Source organism: Ammospiza nelsoni, chromosome 3 (assembly GCF_027579445.1).
Source record: "Ammospiza nelsoni isolate bAmmNel1 chromosome 3, bAmmNel1.pri, whole genome shotgun sequence".
NCBI lineage: Eukaryota > Metazoa > Chordata > Aves > Passeriformes > Passerellidae > Ammospiza > Ammospiza nelsoni.
The window spans coordinates 40,550,308-40,569,619 of NC_080635.1; the positions used below are offsets into that span (position 1 = coordinate 40,550,308).

General features: G+C 41.1%; 1 protein-coding gene across 2 annotated transcripts; it reads right to left on the reverse strand.

Annotated features, from left to right (window-relative positions):
- Positions 1 to 1,507: 1,507 nt before the first annotated feature.
- UNC93A (unc-93 homolog A) lies at positions 1,508 to 18,944 on the reverse strand. Of its 2 annotated transcripts, XM_059468952.1 has the most exons (8): positions 18,836 to 18,944; positions 15,399 to 15,580; positions 14,362 to 14,591; positions 11,222 to 11,351; positions 8,899 to 9,103; positions 7,632 to 7,767; positions 5,925 to 6,056; positions 1,508 to 1,914 (listed from the first exon to the last, which is right to left on the reverse strand). In XM_059468952.1, exons 1-8 carry the CDS (start codon positions 18,920 to 18,922, stop codon positions 1,649 to 1,651), a joined length of 1,368 nt encoding a protein of 455 aa, XP_059324935.1. In that variant the 5' UTR covers positions 18,923 to 18,944; the 3' UTR covers positions 1,508 to 1,648. The 2 variants fall into 2 exon arrangements, with proteins under 2 accessions (XP_059324935.1, XP_059324936.1); XM_059468953.1 differs by lacking the exon at positions 11,222 to 11,351 and having other exon boundaries at positions 8,899 to 9,107.
- Between the last annotated feature and the right edge of the window lie 368 nt (positions 18,945 to 19,312).

Here is a 19,312-nt window from a genome sequence, read left to right on the forward strand (position 1 = left end):
GAGAGGGAAGCAGTGTGGGGTGAAAATCAGCAGCAGCCTGGAATATCCATCTGTGCATGCTGGGCAGATAGGAGGCTGTCAGGATTCTTCAGCCACAATAGTTTTAACATTTGTATTTCCAACAGAGAGATCAACAGCATGCCTTTGGGCAGACAGAGCAAAGGTGCAAGAGAAAGCTGCACACGTGAGGGAGCCCACCTGTCACCTTCTCTTCTGCAGGAGATCACGAATTTTACTTTATTGCATGAGACCTGGAAAAAAGCTCATCATGTGAAAAGCCATGAATCAACACAAGTGAAGTCTGAAGGGGAGTTCAGATGGTTGGGACCAAGAAATATAAGAAAGACAGTAAAGTTGCATGAAGTCTGTTGCTGTTTAAAAGACATAACAATTTGGAGATTTTTGTTACACAAATTGTGTTACTGTTGTCACACTATGTGGTGCCTCATCCTCCTGCTGTGGTTAGTAACTGAGAGGAAGTAGTTTCAAATGTTATCTCCATGGCAGGCAACAACTTAGCTAGCTACATGTGGTTTATTTCCAGAGGCAGCACTAGTCTTGGACATGGAAAGCATTTGTCTGCAATTCCTTTGGTGCTGCCTGCCTCACACAGAGGATTTGAATATGTCATTACTGGTAATAAACGTGAGGTCTGTACATTACTCTCTCATTAAGATGCAGGGACACTGCACAGTAACTGTACTGTAACACTCTTCTCTTTGCAGTAAAACCACAAAAATCCATATCTAGAAACAATATGGGTAAAACTAAAGAGAAGTTGAAATGAGATGAGCCACTGAAGGATACGTGTAGATCTCTGTAGATTACAGTGTAAGCCATCCTCCTTTTCTCCCTATTTCTCTGTGACTTGCACTGTCACTTGCACTCTTATGTTCCCCATGGCCTGGCTCCTTATCTTGAAAACAGCTCTGGCCCTGGATGGGAAAGTGGGGCAAGGTCATAACCGCTGAAGTATTTTGTCTTGTAGAATGCATCTCTTTTAGGATGGAGCTGCTGTAAGTGGTGACAGAAAATTTTGAGACAGGAAAATCAAAAGACACAGAGTGCTGAGATAGAGGGATGACATGCAGACTCACAGCTGTCTGCTGACCTAAGACAGGTTGGTGGACTCGGTGGTTGGTTGATTCTGTGGTGTGCAGGTATGAACTGCAGATATAGACAGTCTATAGGCTGATGTAATTTACAGCAGGTGTTGAAGAATGCAGCATAAAAACAACGTTAATCTTAATAATTAATGGTTCCATTAAATTATGTGTATTAATTGCAATCAACTGAGCAACTGCAGTTGCCTCTTTCATTCTGCATGTGGTTTGACTGTAAAGATTTACCATGCCTTATCTACAGAAACAAAAAGGTGAGGACTTTAGGAATCTTGCTTACATTTCTTAAAACTTTATTAATAAGTTGGTCATCTGCATGAAAGGGTAAAGTCAGATAATCTTCCCTTATAAAGGTGAGATGTCAAAGGAGGTTTTTACTCCTGAGATATTTGCATTATAATGCCCTTGAAATCTGTTCCTTTACTGTCTTTCTGGACACAGTACACACTGGAGCACCCTTGGACACATGCCTGTAAGGAGCTGGCCAGTTTGCTTTGCCTCCATCACTCAATCCAATCCCTGTTGGATTACATGTGTGTTTCCTGGGAGTGGGGTCCCCCATTTTCCTTCTTTGTAGCAGCAGGTGTCCCAGGGGAGCTCTTAGCCTCGAGGTACTCCACTGCTCCGTAGGTCAGCATGGACAGCACAAGCACAGACAGTACAATGGAGGCTTTGATGTAGACTTGCAGTTTGGTGCTGTAAGCAAAGGCGATGACAAATCCAACTGATTCCCAGAGACGGTAATTTGCAAAGGCAGCCTCCTTGTTTTTCTCAAATAAAATGCCATAAAGTGCTGGAAGGAAGGAAGAAAGGAAGGAAAAACATGTCTTGTGAAGATTAAATCTGCAACCACGTATTTTCTGCAAAGGGAATGAATAGAGCACAATGGGGAAGACAGACACTCCCTCATAAATGTCAGAGAAAGGAAAATACAAGCCTTGTCTTAAAAAATTTGTTGTGCTTCTGTGAATGAAGTGGCCTAGCAAAATAAACACAACAAAATAGAGAACATGGAAGAAAAGGGGAACAGAAATGCAAATAAGGAAGAAATAAAGTGACCGACTGAAGTAAGATGGCATGACTTCCTTTTTCAAATTATTAGCCACAGAAATAAAGGGTTTTGCGGGATTGAGGGAGGGATTCCAGCCTTCAAGTCTGACTAGTGAAGCACACAGGGAAGGGCAGAGAGTTTGCTTTCCTCTGGCTGCTGAGCTAGCACCAGCGGTGACAAAGAGCAGGACATTTACTCTCACTCAGATATTGTGTGTGCAGAGGGAAGGAGAAGAATATAAGGAACTTTGACTCTTTTCACCCACTTGTCTAAGAACACATCTGTTTGAAATATGTCCATTCAGCCAAAAGGCAAAGAGGAATGCAAAGTTCTCTGAAAAATCTGAGTAGATTTAGCTACCCCTTCAGTTTTGTTAAATAGGGAGAGACTTAATCTGTATGAAAAGCTTATGTGTCCTGATGACTGCAAGAGGACATTTGCTGAATTGTTTCAATTTAGGCATGATGGAAAATCTGGACAAGTGCATCACAAGATGTACTTAGTTCATTAAACTGGCTCAGTGGAGTGTAGATATGATAATCCTTCACAGTTTTGCCTAACAAATGAAAAAGTACAAATTGTTCATTCTAATTTCCTGATATGCACAGCGTTATCTTCTAGAAAGGTATTAGGAAGGTTTCTAACGCCATGGCAGTTCCGTGTTGAAAGGTTATCTGGTTTTCAGCTGGTACATGTTTGCTATTTTGAAGCAAATTGCCTGGATGAGCTTCAGCAGGACCTGCTGGGCTGAGTGAGTGAAGAGGCTGCTAGTTCTGAAATTCCACAGTCCACTTCCATGGAAATTGTCCTGGTTTTTTTCCACTGCCTTTTTTCCCACTCATTCCCCTGGTACTAGTAGGCATGGATATGTAACAGGACTGCGAGAAATTATTTGAGTCCGGGTTTATTAACTCTTTAGACTAATATTCTTTCTAAAGACACAAATCAGCCTGGAAAGAACTTGGTTTAACTGTAGTCCACCTGATAGTTCCATGTGGCACAATTGTTGTGCCCCAGATACAGTTTTTGTCAGTGGGCAATATCAGCAATATCTGTGCTCAAGTTAGATAAGAAAGAGCACTACATGCTCTGAAATGAGGTAGCTTTCATTAGAAATAAGTGAGAGCCTCCACAGACAAACACAAACATGTCAGGAAAACTTTCTAAGATGAAGTGACTCATCCACTGTGAGCCTACATATCCTCTAGGGGGTACTCGAGTATTAACTATCCTCAGGAGCACAAAGGAAACCAAAGAATGCCTTAACTATGTGGCACTGTGCCATTTGTGTATTCACTGGTTCATCTGCAGCATTCATGGGAGCTCAGCAAAGGAAGGACCACAGACCTTGTAAACCAATGTTATTTTGGAGGTCTTATCTCACCTCATAGTCTTTGATGCTGGGAATTTCTCATGAGATGTATATCTGTATAAAACCTTTGAAGGGGAGAAGACATTTAGTCCTATATGGATATGTCAAACTGAAGATCCTATTCTGGGATGCAGCATTGTGGGGCAATGTCACTGCACCTCTCAATTCATCTCTTTCATGCCATCACTTGATGTTTCACTGTGACAATGTGACAAAGAGAACTTTGTGTAATTTTATAAATGGGGGCTGTGAAACAGCTGAGTAAGGTACAGACCAAAAACAAAAAAAAAACACTATGCAAGGAAAAAGAACATTTGGGTGTTTTCCAAATGTGAAAATTTTCACATAAATGTGAAATTTTCACAAGTATCTTGCAGGAATCTGGGAATGGAGATGACCTGAAACACTGCTGTAAATAGAGACTAATCCAGTCACATAGTTGCAGAGCTCACTCACCATCAAGAAAGCATGAAGCATTGTCCACTGTCTTTGCCTCATCTCGGGGTTTGGATTCTACAGTCACTTCTCAGCCACCTTCTCAGACTTCTCAGAGGACTCAAGTCCTCTGTACTTACCGCTTTTTTCCCTAATGTGGGCCTCAGGTGCATTTTTGTCAGTTGTGCAGGAGCCTTACTGAAGAAACATGCTCCTCACGAACATCTCAAATGTATGTAAATGCTAGAAGAGGGGGTACAAAGCCCAGCTCTTTTCAGTGGTGTCCAAGAAAAGTGGGTAAGAGGAGATGGGCATAAATTGAAATACATGTAGTTTCCTCTGAACATCAGGATTCTTTTTTTTACTATGAGGGTGACTGAGTACTGTCCCAGGTTGCCCAGAGAGGATGTGGAGTGTCCTTCTCTGGAAAATATCAAAGGGTCCCTGGGCATGGTCCTGAGAAAGTGGCTGTGCCCAGATGGCCCTGCTAGAGCAAGGGAGTTGAAGCCCAGACATCCTTTCCATCCCTAACTCCACTGTGATTCTGAAAGAAGCACAGTATCCAAGGACAAGGCTTTCTGGATAAGACAGAAGCAGGACAAAGGACAGGTCCTTTATCCCAGTGGAAGACTAAGATAAGTTCTCAAAAGTGTTAGGAATAAACTTGCAGAGCAGTCAGAATGACCGTGGCTGAAGAAACAGGAAATGAATGAACAGCAAATCCTCACTGATGTTCTCCTTCCATGGCCCTAAGTATAATTAAGAGCAGTGATTTGAAAATTTTGCCTAAGGCACAAGCGTCTGGTAAGGATGTGAGATGATGAGAGGGTGTCCCTTGATGTGTGTACTAGCTCTCCTCTAGGGGACATGAGCTGGAGCTGCTGGAGGGGCAGAGAATGATGCTGGCCCTGTGCTAGAGGCAGGGACATGTGCTTGAAAGGAGGTCACTATCAGTGCCAGGCAATGGACTGCCGTGCTTTCCATCTGGCTCCTCAGGAGGAACATGACGCTTTATCTAGTGGGTGAAATCTTCTAAGGCCCTGAACCAACCAAAGGGATCAGAGGAAGGAAGGCCAAGACACATAACCTGATGTGTGCCCAGTGGAGCACTTTGCCCTGAAGTGATTTTGTAATGATGAATTATAATTCCAGCTTAAATATTTGGCAATGAATTCCATACTTTGTTTTTGCATTGTGTGAGAAATACTATTCATTTTGATTTCTATACAGGCGTCTGCCTGATAGCTTTATCTGGTGTCCCTAATCCTGCTTTTAGGAGATATCATTAATTTCGAGTCACCTTCTCCATACAATTAATTACCTTACTGACTGCTTTCCATACTTGCCTCTTGTCCAGGCTAAAGATTCCTAGCTTTTTATTCTTCCTTCAAGGAAAAGTGCCCCATGACCTTGCTGCTTTTTATTGCCTGCTTATGCATAATCACACTGGATTATGAGTTTTGAAATGGAGTAAATCAGAGCTGTATGAAGTTACTTGGCTGCATAATATTGCTTTTTGTGGTTTTCTCCTACATTTTTTTTTCCAATATCTCCTAACAGACAATTTTCTTCTTCTTTTGTTGCTGAGCTTTGAGTTAATTTTATCCAGAGTGCTCTCCTTCATTGCAAAAGACAGACTAAATGTATACTTCTTCTTATTTTCTAAATTACTTTGAAATACTTATACTCCTCCAGAATATTTATTCTGAATACCCATTACCATCTTCTGCAGTATTCCTCTCTCTTCATCTTGGAAAACTTGGTTTAATGAGTATTTTGCATGCTTACTTCCAACTTGTTCTATTTCTTCTGGTTTCCAATGAGTTAACATTTTTTAGCTGCTCTCTGAAAGCCATTATCATTGTTATGCAGCATTGTTTCATAGATTCAAACATGCAGACTCTTATACCTTGAGAAAATACATTTCATTTTCATCAGGACTTACCATTAGTTTGTGTTTGCCAAACAGCATCAGATACACCCCAAAGACCAGGGATTACAAAAAACACAGCAAGCTGCTTGGGATCAGGTTTCCAGAGCAGTACTGTTATTAAACAGCTTGTGTTCAGAACTGCAGCTGTTGATTTAGAAGGAAATAAAGAAGAGAAACATAGATGTAATTATAATCAGGACAGATTGTGGTAGATAACATTTTTTTATTCTACCCCCAATGAAAGCACAAGGCAATCTTAAAATCTTTCTGGTTCATTGAGCTTTGTGCTGACTGAGCCGATATCACATGAAACACAAGACAATGCAGGCCTTTGACAGTGTCTAATTCATAATTCTGAGCAGGGTCCTGAGCTGAGAGATCCTCAGTGCTGATATGGTTGCAGCCCAAAGGACAGGAACCACTGAGTAGGAGAAGCAGCTTCTGAAAGTCTTGCAGTCATGTGAGGCATGTGGGAAGGGGGAGCAAACACACTTCTGCTCTCCTTGTCTTAAATGAGGTTTTCATTTAGGGCCAGAGGGGACAATTAAGGATTTCTAGAGGGTGGCTTTGGGTCTTTCTTTTGAAAAGTGGTTTGTAAATGAGTCACAGATTTTTCCCCCCCCCCCACAGGTGCACATTCACAGGCTGAGTAAAATGACCACTAAACAGAATTGAGAGGTTCAGAGGTATTCAATTTCTAACACTACAGTCTTGGAGGAGATTTAATTGTTTATTGCTACTATTAGATGTTTTTGGTTTTTGGTTTTTTGGAGTTTTTTTGTATCTGAGTTTTATAGATTGAGACATGCACCTAGAACAGACAGAAGAATCTATGAGCTAGTGACCATAACAGAAAGTGCTCTAAATTTCTTCTTCCTCGTCCAGATTTAAAATTTCCTGTGGACAAAATGGCTAGAATGTCTTGATGCATATTGATCTATCAGTGATGTTTCTAATAATACAAATTATTGCATAGTGGAAATAGGGTGTTAGTCCACTTCCGTATGCATAATGCATAGAGCCACAAAAGAAATATTTGTTGGTATTTTTTAATGCCTCCATTATTCATTAGAACAATGTTCTCTGGAGGGGGAGATGTTCTCAAATATGCAAATCTTTTCTCAAGGCAACATGAAAATTACTGTCCCATACACAAGCCCTTAAGTTATTAAGTTATACTAGCCTGACACATGACTTCTACTTTTCTCCCTATAGAACAAGTAGTAAAAAGGACAACAGGCCAACTTTTAAAAAGCTTCCTGAAATTTCACTGAAATTTCCAAGTTTGTAATTTCCTGAGACTCAGGTCAACAGTGACTTGCTTTCACTTCATAAGGGTGAGGAGGTTTCAGCCCAGTGGAGAAATCCTACTTATGATAGTGCAAGTCTCAACATCTGCATGGTAAGATCATTTCTCATTGGCTGCATCAGAGCTATAAAGCACCAAAGCTATAGAGCACTTCCTGCACAGATAGAGCCCTCCAAAGCAGGCTGAACTTACATCACCACAAAGCGATGTAAGGCAAAGACAGCAATACAGTGCTTAGATGTGAGCTGAGCTGCCTCTCTTCTCATGAGTGAAGTTTGTGAAGTCTGCCTCTAGACTGACTTTGGTTTTAATTGATAGCTGACAGCAAGCTATCCCTTTGTACATGCAAAGGAGGGAGTAGTGGATTTGATTACATGTGGTGATCAGTCATTCAAGAAATCTCTACATACCTAATGCAAATAGAAGTTTTCTACCCGTGAACTGGGAGATCCTTCCAAAGAGCAGAGAGCAGAGGGAATTTATACCTGCAAAGCAGATCATCATATAGCCAACATACTGTATCCCCAGGGCACAGGTCACAAAACTCTGGAAGACAAGGGATAGTGGTGTCACATTTTCTTTGATAAAAATAAACAGCTAAAGTTCAGGAATCTTAGCCTGAGTGTTTGGTAAATAGCCAGCATGGATGAGATTAAAAGACCACTGCTAGAGATTTTGCATACAAGTCTCTGCTGCATTGACATAGCTGGCCTTCAGGGGCAACTTTGCTTCCCCAGTTCCCAATCAGACTGATGCCATGCAAACAGGGCAGTAACAAGCAGAACAAATCCGAGCACTGCTTGCTGTACAAATAAAACTCCTGGAAGTAGCATTAAGAATTTTCTGCCCTTCCCATGGTAGCCCAAGAGATGAAAATTGATGATTGACACTATGGTCATGACAGAGCAGCTCCCAAAAAATAAGAGGACCTCTTCTATAAGAGCATATAACCAGTGGAGGTTGCCATGGAGAGCCCCTTTCAATCCGTTCCAGCACAGCAACAAGTGCACCGTTCCATCTGATTTATATGCAAGGTTTGAAAGCCTAAAGCATGAAAGAAGCAGCTCAGGAAGGTTGCCCCTTTTCTTTCGAGGCTTCCTCAACAAATGCCAGGAGAACACACCTGCTGCATGTCGGGGTTTGCTGAGAAACTGGAGGAGCAGAGGTGGTTTGAATCCCTTCAGTCTGTCAGGCTCTGGACCTGCTGCAGGAGTGACTGGTGAGGGCTTTTAGCCAGCCATGCTGAGGCCTTGCCCTCTTACCGTAAAGGTTGTCAAAATAAAGTATGTGGAATGTGTGATGACTTGCATTTATACAAACTCTAGGGAAACCAGAAGAGGAAGGAAGATATGAAAGCTTTGCTGGCTTCTGGCTTTTCTCCCAGTTTGTTATTTACAACAAGGTGAAGAGTTTGAACCTGTAGCTCTCTGCTGCAGCCTCCACTGGTGAGTTAAGCTCTCTACTGCATTATTTTTGAGGCTATTCCAAGGGACATATTTACTGCTGTTTGAAGATGTCACTCAGAGGTCATTCATGTAGAAGTGAGCAGTAATTTTGCAATCCACAAATCATCATTAAAAAATCTTCATTTGACAAATAAATATTGATCAGATGTAATAATAAGACGCAACAGCACAAAAAAATCAGACAGAAATATATTTTCATTTACATGCATACCTTTGAGAAGTCACCACTAAGAAATGCCTGTTCAAACCCACTGTACATTGTCAGAGGGATTAGAAGACACTGTCTTTTATCTTTAAGATGCCGCAAAGTTGCTAGGAACGTAGACCAAAAGGGTGTTTTTTCTTTCTCAGTCTCTGCTTGGTCAGATTTGATCTGGTCCAGAAATATAATAACCAGCAACACGGCTAGCACACCACTAGCTGCAACAAAAAGCAAAACAAAAAGTTCATGAAAAACTGAGGAATGCTGAAAGAATGATGGGAAGTTGCTTGCTGCTGTTACTGCTCTGACTCGGTGCTTAGCTCTCTGTGGGATATTTTGGCAGCTGCCTCAGATTCCGCTTCAGTGTAAAGGCCATTTCTGTATAAACAAGAAGGCCTGATCTACAGTCACATCTTCTGCATACAGCTGTGCGCTGGCAAATCCCCTGAGCTCAGCTGTGCTGGGCTGTGTGACGGCCGCCGGCCGCAGAGGGTGACGGCTCACCCTGCCAGGGCAGCCCAGGGCCACGGCCATGGGAGCTGGCCAGAAACAGCTCCCTCCCTCGGGAGCTATCACAAGGCTTTAAATCAACCAGAGAGAGGAGTACTCACTTCCAGTGCCAAGGTTTTCATGGCTAGCGGGGCTCTTCTTTCAAATACATGGAAAGAAAAATAAATGCTGTCTTGAAACCCAGTATATGTTGTGCCTCTTTCTTTTTTTTTTTTGGCTCAGAACCATGCTTTGAGTATGGAATATATGCTGTTTTGAAGATGATAGTGAGCAGCTCTAGTTAACTTGAAAAGATGGAAGTTACAGCTTCAAACCTATAATTTCCAAGCAGAAGCAGGATATAAAAGAATATATGGAGTAGTTAATCAGAAAATGATCATGTATGTATCAGTCTAGATTTATTGCTTGTGTAGTGAATCAAAACAATTTTTTTCATGTTATCAAGAAGTCAACCATGCCTCATAATGTACGAGACAACCATAGATTCACAACTGATTGCTTCATTAAGGATGCAGGGCATGATAATGTTTCCTCACTTATGCTGACTAGAATTCCATCCATGGAAAGAACTACAGTTCAGAGTAAGATGAGAACTGGCCACCTCTTTCCATCCACTTTGCTTATTTAATGCGCTCCTATAATATGTTTATGGATATTGTCTCTACTGTGAACTTTTAATATCCAAATACATCAGCAGATTTACAATAAATTGCCTCATTTTTTTATTGCTTATTATTTTTCATCCATGTGTCCTAAAATTTCTCCAGTGTCCTGGTTCCCCACTGTGGCTGAGCTGTAAATCCTTTGTGATTCAAGTCATTACTGGTTCTGCCAGAGTGTTTATTAGTACTTATGATCTGATTGCTGGACTTGAATGGATGAGAGGAGGACATCCATATTTTTAGAAAAAATTATATATAACAAATACTTTAAAGGAATAAAGAACAATTGTAGGAGATAATGGCATGGCTTTATAGGAGTTGATATGACCATAAATGGAAACATTCACAGTCCTTGAGAAAGCAAAACAGCAGAAGAGTTATCCATTATTTTCTCCCCCCAAGCTGGGCAAAACAAGCATTCAGCCACCAAATAGAGGACACATTTTAAAAATGTCTGTGAACGAAATATTTAGCCGGTTACTCTCCCTTGAGGTAAGAAAAGACATCTCTTTTATTAAGAGCTTCAAAGAAAAACGAAACCCCGGTGACGCAGGGTCAGGAGGAAGCAGGGTTGCATTCACTTTGTATGCACAAAGCCTAAGGAAGTGCTGTATATGTTAGTCATCAAATTTAAATTTAAACTTTACAGACAAACATGCCTTGAGCAGAAAGCCATCAGCTCCAGTACATTCTGGGAGGAGAGTGGGGGCATATCTTTTACACTTTCCCACCAATTAGGAATGGAGGATGGGGACAGAGGAAGAGTTTTCTGCAATGTCCCTGTGCACTGAGACCTGGCCCTGCCTTGATCACATACACTCTGTTGGAGTGTATGGCAAATTCTATGTTTTTGTCTCAGCACAGAGACTACCTCTATGTTCAGAGACAGTGAAAATATTCTGACAGAGCTAAGGTGCACCAGATACTTTCCTTTATCCAGAAAATAACTTCTTTTGAGTGGGATACTTTTCAGAACTTTCCTCACTCAGTTAATCCTTGCATATTTAGGAAGGAGTTGTTTATAGCTCTCACATATCTCATTTTCCTTTAGCAAATTAGATTGAAGGAGAAAGTCAGAATCTTCATCTGCAAAGCCATGCTAGATTCCACCAGTACGAGGCTCTCCATCAGTGATAGTGATTAAAGGTTGTGTGGATCACTCACCAGTATAGACCCCTAACAGTGTGTAGATTAAGGAGTCAGAGGGTCTTTCTGAGCCAGTGCTGTTAGTGGTATCAGTCAGGCAGTCATATGCTCCACAGCATTCCAGGTCTTCTTCTGAGATCTCCCCTAATTGAGAACCAAATGAAAGACAGGTCAGTGAAGAGATCAGGTAAGTCCACACTATGTGCAAGGATATGAGCATGTAAGGAATCCAGTGCTTAGCGATTGCTCCTGGTTTCAAGTCTTTCCTGATTAGAGATATTTAACTTCAGAATCCCCATTTAACACACACAAATTTTGGTTTAAGAGAAACAAAGGAGACACCAAACACTGAATTAATGGTTACATGAGGACAAGGACTAAAGTTAGAGCTGAAATCTGAATCCAAGCTCAATTTGCAGTATTCAAATTTTGAGTATATATTTTGACCTCTTAATCATAATACTTCAAGAGATAGGCCTTTAAGTTTACACCAGCAAAGGACTGATGGACTTCAGTTCTTACAGCTGCCCTGCATTTTCATCTCCAGATAATTTCTGTATATGTTACAGGAACAGAAATCACCTCAAAACATTTTATTAATATAAATTCAAATTATTATTACACAGTATTTCAGTCCTCCAAGTACCCTGCTATTCCTGACTTTATTGTTTTACTACTGCCTTTATGACTTTCTAAGAACACAGTTGAAACTAACAGTTCAGCAGGGTTTGCAATAAGACCTTTGCTTTGTGCAGTCCTATCACTTTTGTGCAGGGCATATGTCACAGCCACAAACACACATGTACTCACACACTGTCACCAGCACACTGTGCCCACTTCCTCCAGTACTCTCTTGATAAATAATAAAAGCTAACCCAAAGTGTAAGCCTGAATAAACTGTCTCCTGGAGGAGGATGATCCAAAGCCACACAGTAATTTTAGTGCTTTCACTGCAGAATTTGTCTCTGGTCCAAGCACAATAAAGGGCAATACAGCTGTACCTTGGCTGATTCCTTGAGGAAGAGCTGATCCATAATTTTTCAATTAAGCTTATTGTGTAACTACTTTTAGTGTGTTTTTCCTCATTGCTTCCCATCAAAGCTGCTGTGATGTGAATCAGCTGTCTAACCAGCTTCATAAACAACTTTAGGTTTAACATAAAATAAAATGTAGTAATGTAAAAAAAATCATTACCTTATTATAGTCACTACTACTACAGACCTTCAGCAAAAAATAGACAAACAGACCTTCAGCAAAATTGCCATATGCAAAAGGTGAGTCACATGAATGAAGGGTGGAAATGTGTAAAACAAGTTTTTTATCGGTTCCTGCATCATCTGAAGATGAAGCTGCACATGCAATTAGTCATATGCAAGCTGCAAGGCAGGGTTTGCACTGTTTCTCTTGAATTGAAGCTCTAATATTGTTGAATGAGGAAGGATGACTCTTGTAATTTACACCAATTACTGTCTTTGGTTCTGGTATTACCATATGGTATAACTTTGCCTCGCTGTGTCTGGATGCAGTGGTGCAGGCAATACGTCTAGAACAGGTACATGTCTGAATTTTATCCATTTTGATTCTCCAAATACAGGCTGTATCTTTCCTACTGCTCAGCAAAATTATACATTTGAAGTACATAAAAATATGAATGGATGCCTTTGCACAAGCCTCAGAGGAGAGAAAAAGAATTGCATGGAGATTCTTACCCCCTCACCCCAGCAAAGAAGTTCCCTCTAGATTAAAGCTGTGTCCCACTGAGAAGGCACAGTAGAGAAATTTATGTTATAACTACTCATCACTGTCATGAAGATGTGCAAAGCCTTTGGCTTTGAGAGTTGTTCACAGGAACACAGATTTTTCTGAGATTCCATGTAATAGATAAAAAAATAAGTATCTTTTAAATTTGGAGGAACATCCTCAAAAGTAAAACAAGACCAAAAAAACACCAGTATTTTATTTCTCTTGTTAAAACTATGTGTGCTGCGAGGCAGCGGACAGTCAAATGGTTGCAGTCTGTACAGACCCCACAGCTGCACCACTGCCTCTACCCTGCAAGTGAAATCAGAAAAGAAATATTCCCCCCTGAGATATCATGTGGCTCTGGGATCAGGTCAGCAGGGCTCCACTGCACTTGAAAAGGTCTGCCAGCATTCTGCTTTAATGGTGCTTCACCTACAGTGCCTCATGTTTAAAGGAAGGATGATTCTAGGTAAGTATCACACCTTGTGGCAACTACTTTGCCATAAATCCAAGGATTCAAAGATTAAAATCTGATGCCATCTTCCTGACATTTAGCTTTAACCTAGTAGCTATTTCTGAACTCTTCAGAGGACATAGTGCTTAACCGAGACAGGAAAAAGGTAACTTCTTGCTGCTCATAGTAGCAGTGTATATGGAAAATTCTCTCCATGTCTGGAGAACAATCCTGTTTTGATTTTGACATGATGTGGAATATGAAGGAGACTGCAATGATAAGACACCGCAGCATTTTGAATCTGTAAGGTGGCATCCAAATATTAATTTATCTTCATAACTACCCTTTTAAAATTGACACCAATTGCATGCATGGGAAATGAGGGCACTGCTGCTGAGTGATTTCTTCAAGCTACATTGGCATCTGCTGTCTGAGCCTGAAATACAGCAGAGGAGGCCTCCTGCCAACAGCTACTGCTATTTCTTCTTGACAGCTCTGTAGAGCACTTATTTTCAGCAAGACCAGCAACCAGTCTGACCAATTTTGAATGCATAACAGCAAACCAACCCAATACTACAAGCAAAAAGGTTGGTTCAGTATTTTGTCTTTTGTTTTAAACCACTTCTAATAGAAGTCAGACGTGAAGGACTGTCACTGCCTGCAGCCTATCTATGCTTTGCAATCCAGGAGTAGAATTGAAACAGAATTCAATAGAGTTCTATTTTTTAGCTATTTGTCTGAACTCTCTTTATAGCTGATTTTTGATAGAAAATAGACACTTTCAGAGAGAAATTTATCTTCTCTGTTTCAGACACCTATCCTCAGATGGGCTAACTCTCATCTGAAGTGTCTGCTTCCACTGACTATGACAGCTCAGCTGCAGAAATTTACCTCTCATCTATCTAGACCTAGTTGATGTTTATAGAAAGAAGCGCCAAAATTTTAAATACATTTTACCTTGATTGGAAGATTGGCTGAGTATCAAGGATGAGATAAGATTTCCCCAGACGCCGGAAGTCTGAAACACCAGAAAGAAGATCCCAAAGTATTGGTTGATAATGTCTTTAGCACTTTTTCCTGCTTTGTCAGCATACAAAGTGCCAGCAATAGTGAGGTAAGTGCATTTGGCAGACCAGAGTGGTGCTCCTCCTAAGCCCAGGATCATAGAGGTAGGGATAAGTGTGTACCTGCCAAAGAACACTTTATTTAGCATAGCTGTTGCCATTAGCATAGTAATCATTTGCCCAAAGATCCAACAGCAAAAACAGACATCAAAGAAATAGATTTATCCTTTTTATGATACCATAAATCTGTTACATGGAATCAAGAGAAGGCCAGCCTTGTGAAGTTTGGGCCATGCAAGCATAGGCAGGTCTGGGCGGGGACCAGGCCTAGGCAAGGCTGGCTGGGTCTGTGCTTATGTGCCATAACTTCTCACAAGTTAAACTATGTTAAACTGAGAACTAAATTGCACATGTGCTTCAGAAGATGGATATTGACAACTTTCCTCTACACAGTTGCAACCCTTGTCACTGGAGAGCAGAAGCTGGTCATCCACCTTTAGAAAGAGCTAGGCAGGTGTTAGCCTTCTCCTCTGGTCCTCTTCTCCCAGAGCTACTGGCTGGAAGATTGTCCTCCTTCAACCTTTTCAAAAACAACCCTAAAAGTCTTTTGACTTTTAAATGAAACTCCTGATTCCCCCCCCCCCCCCCCCCCCCAAAGGGGAATCTCTGCTACAAACATGAGTTGGAGAAGCAACATCAGGTGAGTAGATGGGTGTATTCATTCTGAATCTTTGCACATGTTCACCTCTCTGGTCCACCTAAAACTGGATCTATTTATCTCTATTTGTTCCAAGTAGCACCTTTGGCATCCAACTTTCTACTCTGCAACACAGAGTTAGAGCAGGAATGGAGGAGAAACAGAAGAAAGAACTTTTCCCTTACTTATTTTGTTTGAACATAACAGAGAGGGTTAAAATATTTAAATCCTACCAGCTAGCATAGAAGTTCCCTAAGGAGTAGGCGACGTAGCAGCACATAGAGACTGCGATGGTCCACTTGCAGCCCAGCTTCTTGATGATGATGGGAGGCAGGAACATGGACGATAAGGTGAGTGCAGCATACAGAACACTTAGGGAAGCAACACCCAGGCCTTCTTCTGCATTGAGACTGCTCTGCAGGGACAAAAACAGCCATTGAGACAAATTTTACCACAGGTACATATTACTAGAGAGTGTACAGAGAATGGCTTTGGGCAGAAATAAACGGACATAGCATCTGGGGCTGGGTATTGCTGTCTCACTTCCCCAAAACAGACTGACTATGGACTTGGAAATTTCTTCAAAATGTTAGACCATTTATGAAAACATTATACAAAGCTAGGTGAGGATTGCCCAGATTCAAAGCTTTGGTAAGTCATTCTTTAGATTATTTCATGTTATTTGTTAGATTTTCTCTTTGAAAGCAAGTTGAATGAAGGATAACCTCTTTTCTTGGCCCTCATTTGTTGTCTCAAGCAGGAATATTCTCAGATCTGCACTGCAAGGGCTGGCACAGCAATAGTGGGAGATTCTTTGCTTTAAACTACAGGTGTGAAAATTTCTATGATTTTCAGAGGCCAAGGTCCAAATATCCTACTAGGCTCACAGTGGCCCTTAGTATTTGGAAGTAATTGATTCACCCACATTTTCACAAAGAAGGAATAGCATTTTACTGATCTAAACAGGTTTTATAGTTTTATGCTCAAAATAGTTATCCTCTTGTCTTGATGCTCTGAAAGTTGAAATGAGAAGATCAGTTTGGAAGACCTGGACAAGCCTGAAAAATGGGTCCATGTGAACCCAATGAGGATCAACAAGTCCAAATTCAAGGTGCTACCCCTGGGTCAAGGCAATCCCAGACATGAGTGCAGACTGGGAGAAGAACACATTGAGAGTAGCCCTGCAGGGGAGGACTTGAGAATTCTGTGCATGAGAACATGGACAAGAGCAAGAGTGTGTGCTACAGCCTAGAAGGCCAGCTGCATCCTGGGCTGCATCAAAATTAGTGTGACCAGCAGGGCAAGGGAAGTGATGTCCCCCTCTACTCTGCTCTGGTGAGTCCCCATCTGAGGCACTGCATCCAGTTTTGGGGTCCCTGGCACAGGAAAGGCATGCACCTGTTGGAGAGGAGGGCCATGAAGATGATCCAAGGGATGGACCACCTCTCCTAGACAGGCTGAGAGAGTTGGGATTGTTCAGCCAGGAGAAGAGAAGACTCCAGGAAGACCTCATTGCAGCCTTTCAGTACTCAAAGGGGACCTTAAAATGTTGGGGATGTGACTTTTCACAAAGGCAGATAGTGATAGGCCAAGAAAGGGCAAAAGGTTTAAACTAAAAGAGAGATTTAGGGTAGATATTAGAAAGAAAATCTTTACTGTGAGGGTGGTGAGGCATTGGAGGAGGTTGCCCAGAGAATCTGTGGATACGCCATCCTTGGAGATGCTCAAGCCCAGACTGGATGGAGCTTTGAGCAACCTGGTTTAGTGGAAGGTGTACTTGCCCATGGTGTAGGGTTGGAACGAGATGATCTTTAAGGTCCTTTCCAGTCAACCAATTCTGCAATTCTATGCTGCTTAGCAATGTTTTCCTGATTGTTTTGATTAATAGGTGATATGCTTCAGTATGATTTTGGAAGGGGGACTGCATGCTGAGGGGGTGGCACTGGAGAGCATTGTGGGGGAACGAAGATGTTGGTGGCTTCATGGAACACTTCCCATGCCTGCAGCGGCTGTGCAGTCTGGCCATGCAGGACCATGGTGGCAGTCATGCAGCTCGCTTGGAGACAGCCAACTACCAGGACAGTGAGGTGAGGACAGTCTCTGTTAGAGCAGGGCCAAGGCATTTGAGAATTGGAATGGTTGTTTTGTAAACAGGCAAAGAGGCTTCCTGATCTCAGAGGTCTTATTTTTGAACTATCACATGTTCAAACTTCCAAAACTTAAAAGCCAGGGTTCCACAATCATATGAATTTTACTGTCTGGGTTTTTTTGGTTTTGTTTTGGTTTTGTCTTGGTTTTGTTTTTTTGTTTTTGTTTGTTTGTTTGTTTTTGGGTTCTTTTGTGGGTTTTTGTTGTTGATGTTGTTGGGGAGGTCTGGGTAGTGAAATATTGAAATGAATGATGAAAATGTTTAATATTCCAGTTACAGGTGCATAGGTTCACAGATTATTCTGAGTTGGAAGGGACCCACAGGATCATCAAGTCCCACTCTGAAGTAAATGCCTGTATGGCATTGAACCCACAACCTTGTTGTTATCAGCACCAAGCTCTAACCAACTGTTTCAGATGGTGGGACTGACTTGCAGCTTCAAGGGTTTATCTTGCCCTGCCTCATCAATCTCCCCAACTCATAATACCTCCATCAAGTTTTGGCTCTATTTTTGCAGAACAGCCCTGAGTTCAGAATCTGACAATGCCAGCAAAGAAAAGCTGTTCAAGGAGAGAAGAGAGATGTACAGAACAAGGATAGACTCTTCCTGAAATGAGGTCAAGTCGTCATTATTGCAAACAAGTTCATCATGTAATGTATCAAGTTGCACCCTTAAGGCATAGAGATTCCCACTCCAGTTGGAAAATTCAATACAGTTGATCGTGATCATACGTTAATAGTTTGCCTAAAGTCGCTTGTCAATGTCTTCTATTCATTTATCAGCCATTAGACCAGCAGAGCCTTTTAGGCTGAAAAGTTTCTCCTTGTGTTTATCTACTCAGAAGCATTCATAGACAGCAACAGAAACCTTCAGTCTTTTATTTTGGATGAGCGAGTGAGCTCTAATGGTAACCTGAGTATTCAAGTTATTCTAGAAACCCATCTCTGCTACTATGTTTTAAGATGTTTATGCCAGTAAAGTCACAATTGCTTTATTAAAAAATAATTTTTATACTATTATGTTATATCATGAGCCTAGAAATTACTGTATTATTTTATACTTAAACTATTTAATGGTTTGGACATAATTTTTAATTATTTCATGTTGCTGTACAATAATAATAATTATAAAATCTTAGCAATTTAGAAACATTCAAAACAAATCCTTTCCAGAAACTGAATTGTTTTCCTTTTGGCAATATCTTTTTTTGAGAAAAGTCATCTCAGGTTAATTTTGTTTTCTGTTTCCATTGAAACAATTTTGTGGATCTAGAGTAGTAGCATGACACAAGTATGCAAGCTATTTGAAAAATACTAGAATTAAATATTTAGTAAATGCTGCAAATCTGGGTAAAGAATATTAACCTGCAGCAAGTTAATGTTCTAACCCACCTTATAAAAATACTGTGCATGCCTTCCTCAGACACAGCATGGGAATATTGATGTGTTTCACACTATCAGTTGGCCTGATGCCCTTCCAGCCCAGCTGTCCCGATAGCCAATGGGAGATGCCCCTCTTACCTGTAGGCTCTGGAGTCCTGAGTAAGCAGTAAAGAGAAGTAAAAATCCGAAAGAAATGACCAAAACATTCTTAAGATTCCTTTCCATGTTGATTCATAGAAGACAAAAGGTCTGCCGATGGGCAAAGCTGATCCAATTATTCCAGGGGATGATTTGAGTTGGAGAAAAACAGCTTATGCCTTGATGGAAAAGGTCACTTTTTCCTGTGTTTGTAGAGAAGAGAGTTGCTAATTATTTGAAGACTGACCAGTGAACTTTACTTTTAAGTAATACTGAAAACTTGTTGTTACTCATTCACTTGTTACTCAGGCAATAGACAGCAGTCCCAAGGCCACCTATCATGTTTTTTTACAGAGGTATATGAGTCTCTTGCAACTCATGCACCTGAGTATTGAAGTAATATATTATATGGCTCTCCACTATGATCAGCACAGAAGAAAAAAATTGCAAGCTGTGAAATCACTTTCTGTCATAAAG